General features: G+C 40.4%; 1 protein-coding gene across 5 annotated transcripts in view; it reads left to right on the top strand.

The window, feature by feature from the left end:
• Nucleotides 1-710: 710 nt before the first annotated feature.
• FBXL4 (F-box and leucine rich repeat protein 4) overlaps nt 711-19016 on the top strand; it is a 71797-nt gene continuing 53491 nt past the window's right edge. For 3 of the 5 annotated variants that reach the window (XR_015258120.1, XR_015258119.1, XM_086744518.1), the window contains exons 1-5: nt 711-753; nt 1547-1659; nt 6141-6312; nt 7120-7709; nt 13607-13952. Coding sequence is in view for 3 of the 5 variants with exons in the window: in XM_086744518.1 (XP_086600644.1) it covers nt 7201-7709; nt 13607-13952 (855 nt within the window). In the remaining 2 variants the exon portion in view is untranslated. Of the gene's footprint in view, nt 754-1546; nt 1660-5607; nt 5704-6140; nt 6313-7119; nt 7710-13606; nt 13953-19016 lie in introns of all 5 variants that reach the window. The other 2 variants (XM_086744519.1, XM_086744520.1) reach the window with 2 other exon arrangements.

Below are 19016 nucleotides of genomic sequence, written 5' to 3'. Positions count from 1 at the left end.
CAGCATCCCTGTTTTCTACCGTAACTGGACGGTCCCGGGTACGAGCTGATGTGGAGCTTCGCTGGAGGCAGGAGGAGACTGGACGGACTGACAGCAGTTTTGGTGATCACGGCAGGAGCTGGAAAGGGAAGTGGCGGTTGAGATAGAAAGCACAAGTGGTTGGGCATGCATATCAAATTAAAGGATATGGAAGAAAAACATGACACTTCCTTTGCAATATGCCAGTTAGGGACCCAAGAGGCACCACAATTCGCTGGAGCAAGCACTCATTAAGAGCAATTAAAATCAGGGCAGCCCGAGGGCTCAAAGCACCACGTTAAACGCATGACCCGGTTGGGCTGGGGCTGGGGCTAGGGCCAGACTTTCAAGCCGTCCGTTAAAAAGCTTGGGGAGAAACCGGGCTGGGGCTTGCCAAGGGCAGGTGGGCTTCCAGAGGGCGGCTCATCGCGGCTGCCAAGACCAAACGACACAAGCCAGAGAGGGCTTGAGCCACGAACAACAACTACCGAACAACACCGACTTTAGCTTGATTTTGCGATTAAAATGAAGAACGGGACCCCAGGCCCCGCCCGCCGCCTCCTTCAGCCGTTAACGGCTGCCACAGCCCACCCCGCGCTCAGGCGGCCCCGCCCCGCTCCTGGCCCCCGCCTCTTCCTCTGGTGCCCCGCCCCCGCGGCCGTGCGCGGCTTCCGGTGGCGGCTGGCGCTGTGGCGGCGGCGGCGGCGGCCCGAAGTGCTCCGCCCTCCGGACGGGGTAGGGTGGCGGTTCGACGCGGGGGGGCCGCGCTGCCCACCGGGGCCCCTCCCCTCGGGACGCGGCCGGGGGAGGGGGGTCGCGCCGTGTCGCGTCACCTCTCGTCGCCCCGGTGGGGCGGCGGGTGCCAGGCTCCGCTGCCTCCCTCCGCGCCCCCGCTCGGCCTGGCAGCGCCGCCAGCCCGCCGGTTGTCGCGGCGCCGGGCCCGGGAGCAGCCCGGTGCGGGTGCCGGTCCTGCGCGGCGGGTGCGGCTGGCAGCAGGTGTGTGCCTGCCCGCCCGGCGGAGGCCGAGCTGCAGGGCCGGCGGTGGTTGGCGGGGCCAGGGCGGCCTGCTGTCCGCCCGCCCGGTGGGGAGGGAAACCGGCGGGCAGCGGCGGCTCCAGGTGTCGTGGGAGGGAGCGCCCCACCGGTGCCCGTGGGCCTCGGCGAGACCTTCCCTTGGGGAAGGCCCGGGGGGTGCCAGATTTAGGGAGGAGGTGGAACACGGCCGGAGGAACGGTGATAAAGGCGGGCACAGCGAGCAGAGTTGGGACACCGGTTGTGCGTGGTCTCCTGTGCAGCCCCCTGTTTGCTGCCCCCCCCTCCCACCCGGGAGCGTCAGGCTCTCCGTGGGTGTGAGCTGTGCGGTACCTGTTGCTCTACACGAGTTACACCCCTCGTTACCCCCCTTTCCCAATGACAACGCAACAGAAGCGGGGCAGGAGCTTAACTAGCGGTATTTACTTAGGGTTTTTTTGGGTATGTCCTTTTGGGTGCCTCACAGCGTGTGAATTGTTATTTATTACCGGTGCAGGCCGATGAGTGGACGGTGGGAGATAACTACCTGGCCTGATAGCTCCCTTCAGTGCAGTGAGGAGGCAGCCGACCAGCCAGGAGCTGCTGTACAGAAAATGACTGCGTGGAGAGGTAGTACAACATTGTGAAGGGAAGGATGAGAAGGCAAATGCGCTTGAATTGCATACTGAAAGTAGTATTGAATGGGGATACATATATAAATGTTACTTTTTTTTTTTTTTTTTTGCATGGGGGAGGGAGATTTGCACCTTAGCTGGAAGGGCAGTTGGTCAAAATGAAGTGGTATATTGCTGGTGACTTTAGGCTTTGTGTAGAACGAGTAATTTTTAAAAGGGGCTACCTGATGATTTACCCATATTGAGAAACAATTTCTGTTATGTGTGAAGACATCCTCCAGAAGGCAGGGTGGTCATCCGGAGCATGTAATAGATGCCCAAGGAACTTTTGTCTGTGTTATACTGCAATGTCCTAGCAGGAAGGAACAGGCAATCTGTGAAGTAATGTGAAATTCTTGGATTTTGCATGTTTTGATGCTCGTTACAGCAACACACGCAAGGTTTTAAGCAGACAAGAGTTGTCATAATGTTCCATGGGTTTTCAAAGTGTAAATTTATAAGTTGCAGATATGCAAAATGGTCATGTTTTTAGTGCCCAAACACATTGCAGGAAGAGACACAGCAAGTGGGGCCTGAGTTTAAAGTATGCTTTAAGAGCTTGTTAATTTTTAATTAATAGTTTCAACAAGTTGATGTAGATGTTGGTACAGTCTAGGTAATTAACAGTGAGAGATGCTAACCTGTGGTAAAAATACTCTGTTTTAGTCTGTAATGTAATGTATTCCCCCTGTGCATTACCATGCAAAGATAATTAAGAGATTTCCCATTTACTGTCTTAGATAAAAGACACATATTAAATTGTATTAATCTTTCTTCAGAGATAATACAATTTATTATTTTTGTCATTTATACGTTCTTTGTAATTTGTCAATGTTGCTGTTTGTTTTTTAGTCAAATGAACGAAAACTGCACAGTACTGTCAGGCGTGAGATTGGCAAAGACGGTGAATTACAGTTTTAGAAGGCTTTCTGTATGTATAGCACAAAGGGAAGAAGGGTTAATCATAATAGAAAAAGGAAATTTGCCCATATAATTGAAATAGTTGTCCATTAAATAATGATCTGAATAGGAGAGATTGTAAGTAATCTGATGGACTGTAATGTATTTTGAAAGACGGGAGCATCTCTCTCTCTTAGGAAGGTTTTATTCCAACTCTAGTCCAGTCTGGTTCTCTGGAGGCCTGTCTGTTTTGTAAAACGAGAGGTAACATTTCTATGGCCCTTTGAGCTGGTCCGACTTGGGGCTCTTGCTGTCTTACTGCCCCCTTGAGCCAGCACTGACTTTGCGTTAACTGGCAGCGAGTTGGTTCAAGGAGATGAACAGACTGAAAACTACACTGCTTGCGGGAGTGGTTGCTGTCTGGCTGGATGAGCCCGAAGACTCATCTGGCTTCCCAGCAGTGCCCGCTGGAGAGGTGACTGTGCAGCAGAGATGGATGGGTCTGTGCGGAGCATGAGGTGGGAGGGCAGAGCTCGAGGAGCCCCAGGAGAGGCTGGGGATGGGATCCAGTTTGGAAGTGCAAAATGGGCGTGTAGGCATACAACGTCATTCTATGTTCATAGCGCGTTGCTTTCTGTTTCTAATCGAACCGTTATGCTCTCTGTGCTAGTCTGTGGTGGCTGCTGAAGGTCCTGGTATTCAGTAGAGCCATTTCAGTCCGTTTAATGGTATCTTGGCAGAAGAAAATTATGATATGTAAGAAACCCAATAGAAGAGAAGAAAGTGGCTGCTGCTTGGGAGGAGGATACTAACATATGTTTCAAGGAAACCTTTATTAAGCTTCAGTTTGGCATAATTATGCCTGTACAATAGAAAATGAATAATACACAACAGGACAAAGGTGCTGCCAGAGATGCGATGGTACAGTTACATAGGCCCAAGTGGTTCTCTTGAAAATAATCAGGCAGTTTGGGGGGCGGGCGCTTTGCATGCGCATGGGGCTACTCTGTTGCATAGCTGTTTGTCTTGATTCTTTGCATAGGCCTGAGTCTGCATTTTTATCTTTTTTCCAAATTACATCTCTTTAATTGGAAATCAACTTGACCTGTGGTAGTTCCTGAAAAAAACCCCCTCTCTATATCATCTGGCCCTACTGATCTGTATTTAATGTAATTCTTTCACTAGTTTATTATCCTCCAACCTCCTGAGCAATTTTTCATTTGTCTTTTAGCTACACACAATTCTTAATGCTTTTAAAATACCAAGAGTTTCTATTTCTATTACAGTTCTAATGCTTATTTATCCTTCTTTTGTAATAGTTTTCTTTTTCCTCTTACTTCTTACAAACTACTAAATCCTGTATTACTTTTAAGTCCTTAAGAGTAATTTACCTCTGCTTGTATTGTTTATACTAATACATTTTTATGAAAGCTGTATGCTCTTCCATGTTTCTTCCTACGTACTTACTTTTGAGCCTGTTGACCACTGTCAGCCCAAATTGACAAAGTGGCGTCAGCATCAAGGATACAAAATTTTTACAGGTTTTGTGAAAATCACCAAGTTGGTAGAGGGGGAATGACCCAAATTAACGTTTCTGCTGATAGAAAATCTGCAGCATGATTTCATGTTGTTTGCTCTGTTAGACCTGACTTAAACTGGCCAGTTTGTTGAGGTACAGCTCTGAACCAGCCAGCGATTATGCTGGTCTTTGACAAACTGATAGGGAGCACAGCTGGGTTTTACAGCAGCGCTGTAAGAGCTCTGGGCTGTGGCCAGAGGAAGCCTGGAGTTTGCAGTGGAGGCGTGAAGTTGGGTAGAATGTGTATGTGAGATAAGTGATTGGCACCTGATTTTGAAGCACCCCAACTGAATGATCCTTAAAATTAAGCTCTGTAAAGGAATAATTTCCATAGAGTAGCCTTTAAACCATGTAAATCAGTGAAATTTTGAATCAGAAGCTGATGTATCTGCTGGTCTACACATGAGTCCAGGGCTTGACAGCAGTAAGTTTGTTGAAGTTTAATGTCTGTTGGCATATTCTGTAAAAAGATTTTTCTTTTTAAGAGGGAAAAATTCAGAAGGAGAATGTATTTGTAATCGTCACTTACATGTTACAGCAACTCTACGCTGAAAAGATAAAATACCAATTTTCAATTTGGATTTGGTGGGGGTTTTGGGTGTTTTTTTTTTTTTTTAAGGAGGAGGGATTTGGGGATAGTGCTGCTTTTTTCCTAGTGCCTGTTCTAAAAGGTGATTCAACAGGATGTTTGGGGGAAATGTGACATTATTGGGTTTTGGCATTCCAGGAAAGCTTGAAGTGAATCTAGCATATCGTCTTATGCATTCCCTTCTGCACTGAATGTCAGGAGTAATTCATGTTGTTGACAGCTATGTCAACATGTGAAACTGAATTAAGGACAAGAACTAAACAAAAAGCTAATAATAGAGGAGGCAAGAAGGTGAGAAGTGAACACTTCGTTAGTAAACTCTCACTGTCACAAGTAAGAGGGTCAAATAGTGCAGCCTGTCCTTATCTGTTACTGCAAGTGCCTTCATGTTGGCAGCATTCAAGCTCTCAATGTCAAATGCTCTGTGTGCATTTTGTAAGTACAGGAAACAAGAAGTTTACCCAGGAAACATGCACAGTGGGTTTATATAGAGGCATACAAAAGTAACTTTGATTCATCTCCATTTGTTTAATTGTGTACCCTACTTTAAGCTTATTCTTCCAAAAACTCTATAAAATATGATTTCACTTGTAAATATGTGATTTGTCTCCCAAGCAATGTGAGGCATTGTGTTAATTGTTGTTAGGTGTGTCTTCTGCAATAGGAGCATTACCTCTGTTGGTTCAGTGATTACCACCGTATGTATCCTGTGATCATCTAATTGCCAACTCTAGTACAGGCTGTTGAAGAAACATTTATTCTATTTTGAGACATGCTTAGTCATCCCAGTTTTGGCCTCTAGCAGGTTACGGGCATTGCTCCTTACTCTTTTCTAGTAAGTCCCGTGAACCAGTTAATCTGAAAGTCAATTTGTGAGAAGCGCTCTCTGGTACTGGAGGATGTGAACTCTGGAGTGTTGTGTTATTGCCCAGGTGTGTTGTGTACTGCTAGCAGAAATCGGAGAGTACATTCCTCGTTCTGTTTTGTATTGGTAAATGTAACAGTTTACATCACACAGATATGGAACGCCTGCTAAATATGGGACAAGCATATGTAAGAGGATTTTTATTAGTAGGGAATATGATACAGCCCTTCTGTGTCTTAAAGACAAATTTTAGCTATAAATATTTCTTCACTGTTGTAAATAGAAAACTTCAGCAGAGAGAGCATTAATTTGGCTTTTTAAAATAGTTAAGCTTGCTTGCTTGTTTGTTTTATTGTGATTTGATGCAGGCCATATAAAATACATTGTTATCCTTAATTAATAGTATGTTTTGTGTTGATTTTTTTACATGGCTTTGTGTGCAGATCTAATACATTTTGCATCTAACTGAATTGTTACATAAATGAAAATATTTTCTCTTACTAGAAGTAAAATGCTGTCTATGGAGATTTCTGCTTCTGATACCAGGACTCTTCTGAAGACTTACATTGTTGCTTGGCTTAAAGGAAGTTGATGTTGTTAATGAATTATGAGCATCCTTCAGGAGGCTTGTGACCCTTCTGTCATTGGTGAATGCTGTCATGGACGACTTCAAAGGGTAAAACCAGTGTTTTTGTGAGGCTGTTTCAAACCTAGTGCTCTGATATAGGAAGCAGTGCATTAAGTTTTTGACTTAGAATAACGGCTCAAAACTCTTTTCACTCTTAAAACCATTCACAAATTATGGGAACAAATTAGGGGAAATAATTTGTTGGAGTAGCTGTTCAACTTTCTACATGAGCTGTCTTTGAAGGGTGTAGTTACTCTCCAGATTATAGCATAGACTAAATAGACCTGAGCTACCTTGAAATGAACTAATTTGGGTCCTGGGAGCAGTCTTACTGCAAAATACAAATAGTGAGGTTACTTAAGTTTTGTTGAGCTGTGTACTGCTGCAGCCTGACTAGGTAGGTACGTGAATGCTTTGTTCACAGTCAGTTTTAGTTTAAATATTTCAAAACTATACTACTGATAATTTTAGCTGTACCTTCAGATACTTATCTACAGTTGTTTACTGCAAGGGCTAGATTTCATTTCATACTTGATTTCATTTCCATAAGTCAGTGCAAGATTTTTTTCTCTTAATAAATCCCTGAAAATAATGCTTAATTTAACCATTAGTCTTTTTGTTGCTTGGCGTTTAGTTTTGGCTAATGTTTCTTTATAGTCTTCTCTTTTTTTAAGCACAGTAAATGGGAAGCTACACTTAGTAGCTTCCAAATAAATAATTGTCTTAGAATAAAATGTAATAGTTTATTAATGTTTTAGTAGCAATACTTTGTTTCAGAGGATATTCGAAAGCATACAATTTGCTTTCTGAGAATGTTTTATCTCCTCACTGTGTTTATTCATTCTGTTTTGTCAGCTCTTTTCCAAACCACCAGAAGCAGTTAATGCACTTTATAAAGGAGGCCTGACCTTTTGCATCTTCCTAAGTCGTATATAGATGTCACCAGTGTTTCCCATGTTAACAGTTCTGAGCATGTTTTACTATATGTGCCTTCGGCGCCGAGCTAGGACAGCGACAAGAGGAGAAATGAACAGCCGGAGGGCTATTGAATCAAACACCCGAGCCTTACCTATCAATGTTGAAATAGTTCAGTATGCCAAAGAAGTGCTGGATTTCAGCTCTCACTATGGTAGTGAAAACAGCATGTCGTATACCATGTGGAATTTAGCAGGTATTCCAAACGTCTACCCTAGTTCTGGGGACTTTACTCAGACTGCCGTCTTTCGAACTTATGGGACCTGGTGGGATCATTGCCCCAGTGCTCGGCTGCCGTTCAAGAGGACGCCACCCACCTTCTGTAGCCAGGACTATGTGGAACTCGCTTTTGAGGAACCAGTTTATCCCACTGCAGTGCACATTCTGGAAACGTATCATCCTGGAGCTGTAGTCAGGATTTTGGCATGCTCTGCAAATCCTTACTCACAAAATCCACCAGCTGAAGTAAGGTAATTTTTTTTTTTTTCTCCTTTATGCTTTCCTGTAAGATGTTAAGTGCTACAAGTCACGCTCTTTGGTGAACTTGACTTCCTGTAATTCTCTGTTTTTTATCTGGCCCACTAACGTTTTCTTTATTTCTGCGTGTTTTTAAAGCTGTAGTGACATGTTTTTATAGCAACTTCAGAGATGTGGATTTTTTTGGTAGGAATTAATGCAGATCCTAATATCAGATTTAGTTTGTGTAATGATAGTTTTTGTGTCGGAATTTTAATGAACAATTATTATTATGAATGTACAAGAATTACTTTTGAAATGACAGTTCTGAGTTCTTCTCTTTCTCCAATTAAGAAAAGCAAATTGTGTAGAAGAGGCTGAGGATTTTCTGTTGCTATATCATCCTGCTTCTAGTCACCATAAACTCTTTCTTCTCTCTGCATGTTTTAGGTTGTGTGTGTAGTACAATCGGGCACTATAACCATCCATATGGCAATGAGGCCAAAATCAGAAGCACAGAACAGTCAGACAAAATGTGATGCCATTTGTCTGCTGAAAGGGTGTGAACTGCACTTCGCTTTTACAGTTACTTCATAGACTGAAAGAAGCTGATTTGATCCTATTGGTTTTCCTCATAGGAGGAACTCCTGATGAAATTCCAGCTGGGGGGACAGGAAGATGGGGACCTAGGGAATGGTAAGATAGTAAAGAAAACCACTATGTACGAGGTATGAAACTCTTAGTGAGGGTGTGAGGAAATAGAAGAAAGAGAGCAGGTAAAAGCCATAGTGGGGGGAAAACCCTGGGCAAAGCTGCAAGTATGTACAATCAAAGTACTCTATATAAATCAGAAAAAGCTTAAATGATACCAAACCCATAACGGAAAGAAGAACTGATAGAAGAAAGACTTAACAAAATGTATCCTACAGAAAATAACAGGCGAACAAATAGTATTCCTTTAAAATGCAAGCTTTGGTGGTTTAAGCAATGTTAGCTTGGATTCTGTGTGTTTTTTCCCTGACTTTTCTTTTATAGATACAGCTAAAAAGCATAATTCTGTCTGACTTAGTATCACATGCTTCCAAATACCGGGCCATTGATGTTTATTCATAAACCCTAGAAAATCAAGTGTTGTTTCTCACAGGTGAGATACCATGATCATTTGACTGTCTGGGAGCAGTTCCAGACGTACCAGTGTCAGCCTTCTGCTTTGTGTGTTCCCACCTTTTATTTCTATTTGATTTAACTTCTTTAATGTCATTTAGAATTTTGCTAGATGCTCTTTTGAGAAAAAATCTGAGTTTGAATTGTAGATTAACAACTTGGCTCAATGTTTCCTTACCTCTGTTTGTAACATGCAAGGTTCCTTTCTTCTTCTGAAGGTCTCGAAGCCTACAGAGGTAGAAGCTGCTGCAACCAGAGGAGCAGGCTAGGGAAGATGGACAAAGTAAAACATTCCCTCTCCTTCCATTAGGAAGTTTGTTGTATTTAGGGAATAAACTCTCTTTGTGGAAGTCTAATCCAGGTGGGATTGTTGCAGATATGTTTGCTGTCAGCCAGGCTTGAGAACAAAGTTTGATTGAAAAAAATTCACCCGTTCTGATAAAGAGAGTGAAACCAGAAAGGCAGTGTACTGAATGCAAAATATTGTGAGTTTCTTGCTTGTAGAGTGGCATTCAGATGGTTCTTTTGCTCTACCTTTTGTTCCCTGTGAATCTCAGATGACGGTACCCAAAACACTGCTGATACCATCAACACATTAGAGTGTGATAAGGGACCTTCAGGGCTGTATCTCACCTATGTGTAACACAGAACTTAAGTTCTAGCCATTTGCATCCTTACTTATAACTTGTTTTGACATCTTCAGGGAAACAGCTTTTTCATGTCCAGATGACTGTCAAAGAGGAAAGAATTCTGAGTTCATGGGACACAGTCATTTTTTGAGAAACCCATAAAAAGCTCATGAGGATAGGGCAGTTATTTGAAATGTCTTTTGCTATTTTAAATGCCCTGAGCATTCTTGGAGTCCTGTCTGCTCTCTGGTATTTCAGAATCGAACTCTCAAAGTAGAAACGAAAATCTGCTGCCCCATACTAATTAGACTGCTGTGAACTCTGCATGTCTCCTCGATCTGAATGTTTCTAAAATTGTTCTCGTGATCAGTCTTCCATGTCTTTTGTATTTATGAACTCACAGCTGTGGCTAGGGGAGCACTTTCCAGGTTATGTTGATCTTAGTGTGCTGAAGCATCCCTGACATGTTAGCAGGCAGGAGATGTTTTCTTGTAGGTAACAGATTATTTACAGAGCCCTTGTTTGGATAAGAGCAGATGGGATGTGTTATAATCACATATCATGATTATAATTGTTTAAGAAGTTGCAATTTCAGCAAAGATGTAGTCATATTATTCTTTGAGTTTCCATATGTTTTCCTTGGTCTATCTGAAACTGCCTTCTTTTGGCTTTTAACACAGCTGTAAGTTTCTTGGGACAGGACATTTACTTTTTGGACTTGGATCGCACATAGTGCTTTATTCACTTTCTACTCCAATCTCAATTTTACAATGCAAGAAATCTCAGCAGATTGCAGGCAAAGTTTAATCTTGTCTCGCTGGAAAGAAATCTGATTACTTTTCCTGGAACCCACTTTTCCAAATAATCTTTCTTATTGTGTATTTTCTTCAGAGGTAACCAGGTCTACTCAGGCATCATCTTAGCTATTAAAAAGCTTTCCAACAGCATTAGGTCAACAAAAAAGTTAACAAGCATTAAATATGTGCTCTCATTTGACGCAAACCTTGCAAGTATGTTTCTCAGCCTAAAAATCACTAGACTTTTTCCTTCACTGTGAGGGAAGGAGAATGGGATTTTTTTGCTACATAGATGTATGGAGTCTTCAGTATCAGAAATTTGAACAGAATGAGTTCCTAGCTATCTTCATAACGTAAAGAGAAATCTAATGGGAAAAATGAGTACATTAAAGCTGAACGGAAAAACTTCATTTAAAGTCCTCATTTTCTTCAATCGCTAGAGAAAATAATACAGATGCTACTGCCTCTCAGTCAGGCTTTGCATGACTGAGGCTTTCTGGCATGTTGCTGGTGAAACCTTATCAAAGCACTCTCATCTTTGATCAGCTGTTACTGTATATCTGCAAGACTTGAGACATTGAGACAATGTCTTACCTTCAGTCATTTGATTCTGCTTGATTTTTTTGAGAGCTACCTAATTAACTCAAAGAGGAGAGGAAACGGAAAATTCCTTTGACCTCTTTACAGGTATTTTTTGGGATTCAATTTATCTTTGTTTTGGGTTAAATAGTTTATCGAACATCTTGAGCTTAGAACACATGCAAAGCAACATTATTAGGGAAGCTGATTTTGGTACACACCCTTAAACCAGAGCTGACTGTCAAAATGCCTTTCTTCCAAAGGATTTTGAAATGGATGGCCATAAAAAAATGCTCCAGAGCAGAAGAAATGCAGTTCTCACTGAAGCCTCTTGGAAATTTAGACTTTAATAATCCATTTCTAACTGTGGAATCTTCACTCCCATTTGGATTCCATGTAGCCCGTTTAAATGTCAAAGTGCTTGTCCTAGATGAAGAAACCAATTCTCATTGCAGTAATGGGTGTATTAAGAGTATGTCTATACTCAGGAGGAATATACCAACCCTGACTTGGAGCTATTGCTGTGGCCTGTTCTTGTGTGCGGTGCTATGCGTCTTTCCGCCTTTACTCTAGTTTATTACAAAGACTGGGAACTAGAGACATTGCTTGCTGAAGGAGGTTATTACTCTGCAGTTTGATGAACCTAGACCTCCAGGGGCATTTTTTTTTTTTTCTCTGCTACTGTTAGACAATCCTCTCTCCAGGGCACTAAAGGAGAAGTCAATAACTGAGACACATTCTGTTAAAAGTTGATGGTCCAACGTATGCTAAATCAGTGAAAAAATAGCCTTGAGGTTCCCTAAGGATAGTTTGAGTGGGTACCTGAAAGTGTCTAAGCAAAATGTCAGATGGTGATCTAGATGTGTTCAGGAAAGGTCATGAGCATTGCCAACACTAAGTATTTGCTTAGAGAATCCGCTTGTGTGAGAGGGCATGACAGTGGGACTGTATTTGTTACTTTTTGCCATGAGTTGACATTCATTTCCTGAATGAATGAAATCTTCTCTTAGTAATAGATCTCTCTCATAAAACCTGTTGACCTTAGGGTAGAGTTGTCCACTCTCCTGTGTTGGTATTTTCTGATGTGCCATATATTCATCAGTCCTGCATGTTTGTTTTTAGTTCATGACTTTTTTTTTTTTTTCTTCCCTTTGGCAGAAGACTTCTGCAGGCCTCCCATTCTACTGTAAGGTATTTGTGGAGAGCAACATGATGCAGGATAGGAAAATTTATCTGTGCATACCTGAAAACGCCCATTGTGAAATGGAAGTTTCAGCCGATATGGATTAATTTTCCTATCCTTGAAATAGTAGCAAATATTAAGCTTCTAAGCCTTATTTATACTGTGTGCTATGTTTTAATGAAAGTCCTTACATATGTTTAACTTCCTGGGATGATGGACAAAGTTTAAGCATTTGGCTATGAAAAATAAAGCATGTTTGATTTTTTTAATTAATTTTTGTCCTCCATGTGTTCTGCAGTACATGTCAGCGTTGAGCAATTCTTGTAAGTTCAGAGTAGTGGTATCTGGTAGGCGAAGATGCTGAGGTACTAGGGAGCAGATACAGTGTTTCTGAGACCTGTGTGACAGAACAAGTAGCCCGAGAGAAATCCTTGAAGATGGGACTAGAGTGATCGGAGAGAGATGGAGTAGATGTGGAATTGCTTGGGTTTTGCACATGGGATGCAGAGATCTCTGTGTACTGTCAAAGGCAGCAGGAGCAGTGGCTGCTGGAGACTTCCTTCTTTAAGAATTAAATAGACTTGAAGAAGGAAAACAAGAGCATCAGTGACTGAAGGAGCTCTAAAATCCATTCAGTGGATGAGGACTCATGCACATATAAAGAGCATGTTTCTGTTTTCAGGCCTTTTGTCAAGTTTTGGAGCACTCAAGACGTAGTGAATATAAGACTTGATTCTCCAGATTACTCAATTGGCAACAGACTTCACTGTCATTTACTGGAGGACACTTGAAGTCTGTGTGTGAAAATAAGGATGTGTGTATGGAAGTTCTGTGCACTGGACCATAGAGGAGAAAAACTTTTTCAGTTTAGCAGTTTGAAGATTATTATTTTTTTTTTTTTTGCAAAGGACCCTTTCAAAAATTACTTGAAGATTCTGTTTACTTGGGTAATTTCACAGTGAATTACTTTTTAAAGTAAAATTTTGCTTGCCTAGACAGATAAACAAAGTAAAGTTTAGATTCTTTTTTTTTCTTTTTTTTTTTTAATAATTTGCAGTGCTGCAATTTGATGTTAAAGAGTCTGAGCTGTGGAATTTTTTCCTTATTTTTTTGTGAAAAACTTTTGTGGGAAACGAGAGCTCAACTGATTGTGTATTTGGGTGACATGGCAAGACTATTCCCTGCATACTTACACTAACATGCGGTCATTGTGAAGACGTGTAATACTTTTATTATGATTACCTGTGAGATGTTAGAACAACTTCTGTGTGAATAACTACTATAACACAACTGCTTAACTCTAAGTATACAGCTTGTTTTGTTAGTTAGCAATGCAGATAAAATACACTAAGATCATGAATTAGTATGCACTGTTCAGTTCATCCTTAGAATATTTACCAAATCTAGGGAAAGCAACAATTTTTCATGGTCTTATAAACTATGTGTCTCACTTGTTAAATACTTCTGACAGAGAAGCACTCTTACTGTGTTCAAGAATTGTTTTAGTAACTTTGATTTTAATCCCTATACTGTCTGTGTGTGTAATTTTTCTTTCACAGATGGGAAATTCTTTGGTCTGAGGCGCCGACAAAGGTGAATGGTCCCCAGGCTCGGCAGTTCACACCTTGTATCAAACAGATAAACTTTCCCACAAACTTGATCCGACTGGAAGTGAACAGCTCTCTTCTGGACTATTACACTGAATTGGATGCAGTGGTACTACACGGTGTGAAAGAGAGACCTGTGCTTTCGCTTAAGACTTCGATGATTGATATGAACGATATCGATGAAGATGAGGATGAAGAGAAGTATGGCTGCGGAATGGACACTCTTAATAAACAGTTCAGCATTGTTACCCTCAGGGAATGGCCAACTAACGGATATTTTGATAAACTGCCTTATGAGGTAAAAAAAGCATTTATATTCAATGTATTTGTCTTGATCATTAAGGATGGAAAAGTGCTTGATAGGGTATTGGTTAAGATTGTTGGTTTTTTTACAGTTAAGAGTTCTTTGCATTCTTTTGTGAATTTCCTGCAGTTATTGTATAGTTACTCCTGAATTGTGTAAGTCTGTCTATTTCCATGGATGGATATTAGCAAGGCACTTTGCTGGTATTTGCATAGTTATTGCACTTTTATTTCTCAGGAGTCTGTCCACTCACACACAGTTCTTACACCAGTTGTTCTAGCCTTGAATTTCTGGTTCTTGAACTTAGAACCTTCTGGCAGTTTTTCAGTAGTCTTAGTGCTCATGCTTGACGAAGCAGATATGTAAAAGAGATGTGAAAAGACCCAATCAAGATCTGGAAGTGGAAATAGCTTGTAATAGACGAAAAGTTTATTTTCCTGTTACCTCTCTTAGAAAACTCCAGAACTTTGTTCTTGCAACTGCCGTATTATTTTCATAATATTATGAAATAAACTTCATCCAGCTAAGTTTTGAATCGTGGTGCAAGTAAAAAATGCTGTAGCTGGGCTTCTGTACACTGTCTTGTTTTGATATGTTTGCACTTTTTAATTGTATCATTAGCACAGAACAAAAGTTCTGAAGAAACTACTCCTTTTAGATCTCCTGGCAGCGGGGCAGTTGCAAGTGTGCTCGGGGTCAGCGTAGATAAATATTTTTTCTCCTGCAACCTCAAGTATAATGTGATTGTGAAGTATGATTGCTGAGTATTGTATGCAGGCCAGGAAATCCTCAGTGGGCTGTAGGTGTTATAGAGGCCAATACCCTAGTTAGAGTAAGAACTGAGAGATGAAATAGTTGTCTTCACCTCTCCTGAAATAAACTGAGTTTTCACATAGTGGAAAGCAGCCTTTACTTGCTGGTCAGACCTCTGGACTTGGGCAGAGACGTGATTGTTCCTGCTCTTCAGTGTACTGCAGTCTGGCAAAAGAAGCAAATATTTGTTTATTGCAGTAACTCATCAGATGCTCACAGTGCTTGTCACTTGAATCAAACTGGCTTTTGAAAGCAAAGAGAGGATGGTGAGAGATGCTATTGCTGATTGCAGGGCGCTTTCAGAAATATGTGATCCAATCAAATAGTATTTTGGTTTTGTCACCTCTTTTGTGTCGAGTACCTCAGTTCAGCACGTGAAGGCCATGGTTGGGTGCCTGTGTGCTCCCAACCTGCAGAAGTTTGCTATGCTTGTGAAGAGGAAAGAGCAAGGAAGTGAACATCACAATTCTCTCCATCTTTCTCCTGTGTATCTTTCTTCTCTTTTAAGTCTCTTTCAGTTCTTGAGTTTGTTTTTTTTGTTGTTGTTCCTGCAGTGGAATATTAAATGGGGATACTAGCTTCATCCTGAGTTAACTCTAGTGTTTATGGCTTTTTTTTTTTTTTTCCCCCCCTCAGAGTCCATATAGTATTTAATATATTTTACTGTTGGTGCTTTTATATCAGTACTGAAGTAAAGAAAGTACTTTGCATATGCAAAACTGCAGTTGATTCCAGAACATCTTAAAACATATAACTGCATTTGAAAATTTGTTGGTTTTGGTCATTGGAATGAATTAATTGTAGAGAAAACTTGATTTAAATATAGGAAGTCTTGTTTGAGAAAGCTGGATAAATTCATTGGTAATATAGCAGACTACCAGAGAGACTGATTAGTCTGGTTTTTGTTCCATGTGATTATACATATTAAGATAATAATTTAGGAAGTATTTGTGTAGTCCTGTTACTCCTATGAATTTCTGCCTCTGTGTACTTTATTGTGCTTTTCTCTTTTCCTGTTTGTATACCAGCTTCCTTTTTTATCTATTTTTCAACATGTTTGGTTTCATGAATGCATTTATATGGTCTGTCAATACCAAGAACATATTTTTTTTCTTCTGCTTTGATTTCAAGAAACTGAAAATATGGGTGGAATATTTATCAGAAAACTATAAAAAACTATTTCTGGACCGATTTTGTGACAGCAGAAATCCTAGTCTCCTACTTTCTTGGTCCAGCTGGAGGGTTTGGGTATCGGAACAAGAAAAATGTTGTACTTTGTAGTGTGACAGTTTTTATCACATCAGATATGGGAACAGTACTCTACATATTGTCTTCAAGACCGACAAGTGTCAGATTTTTCTGGGAAGTATTCAAACCTTGTAATGAAGAAGTAAGGCAACCACTGACTCCTTCCAGTTTTGACTGATACTTTACATGAAAAAAAAAAGTACCTTTTTATACATTCATGTTGATTGTGAACACATAACTGTCCTAAGTCTTTATATATATGCCTATTCCTTATTTGATTTGTTTTGGGCTTTTTTGTACTACCGTCCATAAGTCATAGAATACACAGGCTGAACGATCTTCTGTGCTAATCTTAAAGTAGGCAGCAGTTCCTCCAGGCTTTGTTTTGCCTTTGTCATCTTTCTGAAACTTCCATAGACTATCCTTTCATAGACTGTTGTTCCTCAAGATGGCATTAGGAATGGCTTGCTGCAGTGTGAGCTCTAAAAACATTGGAAGAGTCTAGGTTGCTTCTGCCAACAGAAGAGAAAAATGCTTGACTCCTGGGACGCAGACTTCCTTAGAAGAAAGTGTGAAATCTTGGATGAACTAGGTGAGAGAATTTTCCTTCCCTGCTCGAGGAGGATGTTAACCAGTCCTTAGTACTTGTGCTGTCATCTACTCTCCAGAATTACCTTAAAATTGAGGAAGGATTTTGTAGGAGACACTTCATGTCTTTGTCTTTCTTCCCAGTTATCTTTGAATAACTTGTGCTGCTTGTAAAGTGGAAGAAGTAAGGCCTTAGTCTTAGTTAGCTTTGCAGGAATGCTTGAAATCTGAAGGCCTGAACAAGTTAAAAGCCTTTGAGAAAGGTGAGGAACGCCTGCCACAGCATACCTGTTGTGCAATTTGAGACTCGGAAAGAACCTAACTTTTGTTCTTCAGAGAGAGGAGTCAGGAGAAATCTTGCATACTGCAGTCCAAAATATATATATTTTTTTATATATATATAAATTTTGATATAAATGACATATTTGTCATTCCTTGAAACCAATTTTTCCTAAAGCTGCCCACAAGATTTATGAGCTGTTCATGTCTACTGGGGAAGTGAATTTAACCGCTAAATGTGGATTTGGCACCTATGTTCCAGGAAAAATGGGTCTGGAGTGTAAGATCTGCATGCCTTAAATGATAGTTAGAAGAGTCGAAGCAATATGCAGGAGCATTTTTAAGTGTCATACACTTTTTTTCCCTTAACAGTAAACTTCTTACATTTTTCCAGAAAAAAAATATTTGTTGGCTTTCAGATAATCAGCAAGACTTTATGCCTCTCTTTGGAAAGAGAAACTTATCAAGGTCTTAAAAGCTGTCTTAACAGCTATTAACCACATGGTACAGGATTCCCTTCAGTTAATGGCCAATATGCTACCAGTTGCTACAGAAGATTAGGCTCTGAGCAATGGCACATGGAGAAGATATCTCTCCAGCTTTAGTCTTCCTGGAGTCTTGATTATTTGATTGTGCAGGCTGTCAGTAAGATCCTTTTCTGTACTTTGAATCAAGAAGGGGCTTAAAACCTTTACAGCCTTTCATTGCTGAGAGAGGATCAGAGCCTACAGCCTGGTGATGTAAAGCCCGCTCTACCAAAATGTATTACGTGAGTAGAATAGAGAATGGTTGTGTTTTGTGAAATGGCTACGTTTTGTGAAACAGTTGCAAGATTGACTTTTCATGTGTTCACATGTGCTATTAAATGTGTATGCATTTGGTGGTGCAAGCTAGAGGATCGTGGAACTAGTTAAGTGTATTTTCTTAAACTGTACTGAGGAATGTCAAAAGCCCTTGAATACCCTATTCTCTTTCCTGCCTTCTCTCATTGCCTTTTTGTGCACATATCCTTTGTCCTTTACCTGAACGTGTCTTAGTATCAATTCTAATTATTTAGAGTCTAAGCTGTGGCAACTCTAGCTGCAGAATGAAAAAAAATTTCAAGTCATTAATTTGCTTGTTGTTGGATGAGTGGTTTGTATAGGTCGATGTATTTTCGTATTGGCGGGACTTGCATTGAGGAACTGAAAGAGGAAATTTTTAGAAAGTGCAGATATTCTAGATATGACCAGCATCCAAGCATTATTTTCTGACCAAATGAAGTTCTGCATTAGCCACGGAAAGTGTTTTATTGAGTGCAAGTGGTTATTGCTTGTTATTATTCAGAAAAAAAAAAGAGACTTTTGGGTAGGTAAGCACTATTAGGAGCTACACCATTGGTAAAACTTTACCTCGTGTATTGAAGAGTGATGGAGATCCTGTCTAAGCTTATAAGCAGACTTTAATGCAGTGGGTGAGATGTCTTATTTTTTTTAAGATGTTGTATTTATTAATTTATAATTCAAAATTATGCGTTTGTGTAAGACGCTGCAGTCAGGGTCTGTGATTGTGATAAGAAGCACACACAGAACAGGTATGAATCAGGATTTTTTTTTTTGTACTCAAACAGCATGCAATGAATTTGTATACTGTTGTTTGAATTGTTGTGGAGGATTATGATCTGGAAACCTCCAGTTTTTGGAGGTTTTCACTAAAGTGGGTGTTGATCTCACCTCATCTCTAAACCAGACACGTGCCATATTTGCCCTGGAAATGGATGAGAAAGTACTTTTGGTCCATCATAGCCTAAAAATGATCAGTGATCTCTAGACCATATTTTGTTTTCATCTTTATACTCCTTTGTGGTTTTTTTCCAGTAATCTTTGTTTTTACTGATTGATTTATAAGAAAGGGTAAAACAATAATGGTTGCCATAATTTTTCATAAATGCTGAGTAAAAACAGTTGTTTGCAGGAAACTGTTATGAAATTAGTTTTCATATCAGATACTAAATTCTGCAGCATTCTTGGAATCACCATGAACACAGTGTAGCACAATAGAGCACATCATGTCACACACTCATTATGGTATAAAATTGTACTTTATGCTAGGATACACATACATAAAAAGCGAATTTCTGACAGACACCAG

The sequence above is a fragment of the Chlamydotis macqueenii genome, chromosome 3 (genome assembly GCF_036417535.1).
Source record: "Chlamydotis macqueenii isolate bChlMac1 chromosome 3, bChlMac1.mat, whole genome shotgun sequence".
Classification (NCBI taxonomy): domain Eukaryota; kingdom Metazoa; phylum Chordata; class Aves; order Otidiformes; family Otididae; genus Chlamydotis; species Chlamydotis macqueenii.
The sequence above is the reverse complement of the archived record's forward strand: the minus strand, read 5'-3'. Positions and strand labels throughout refer to the sequence as shown.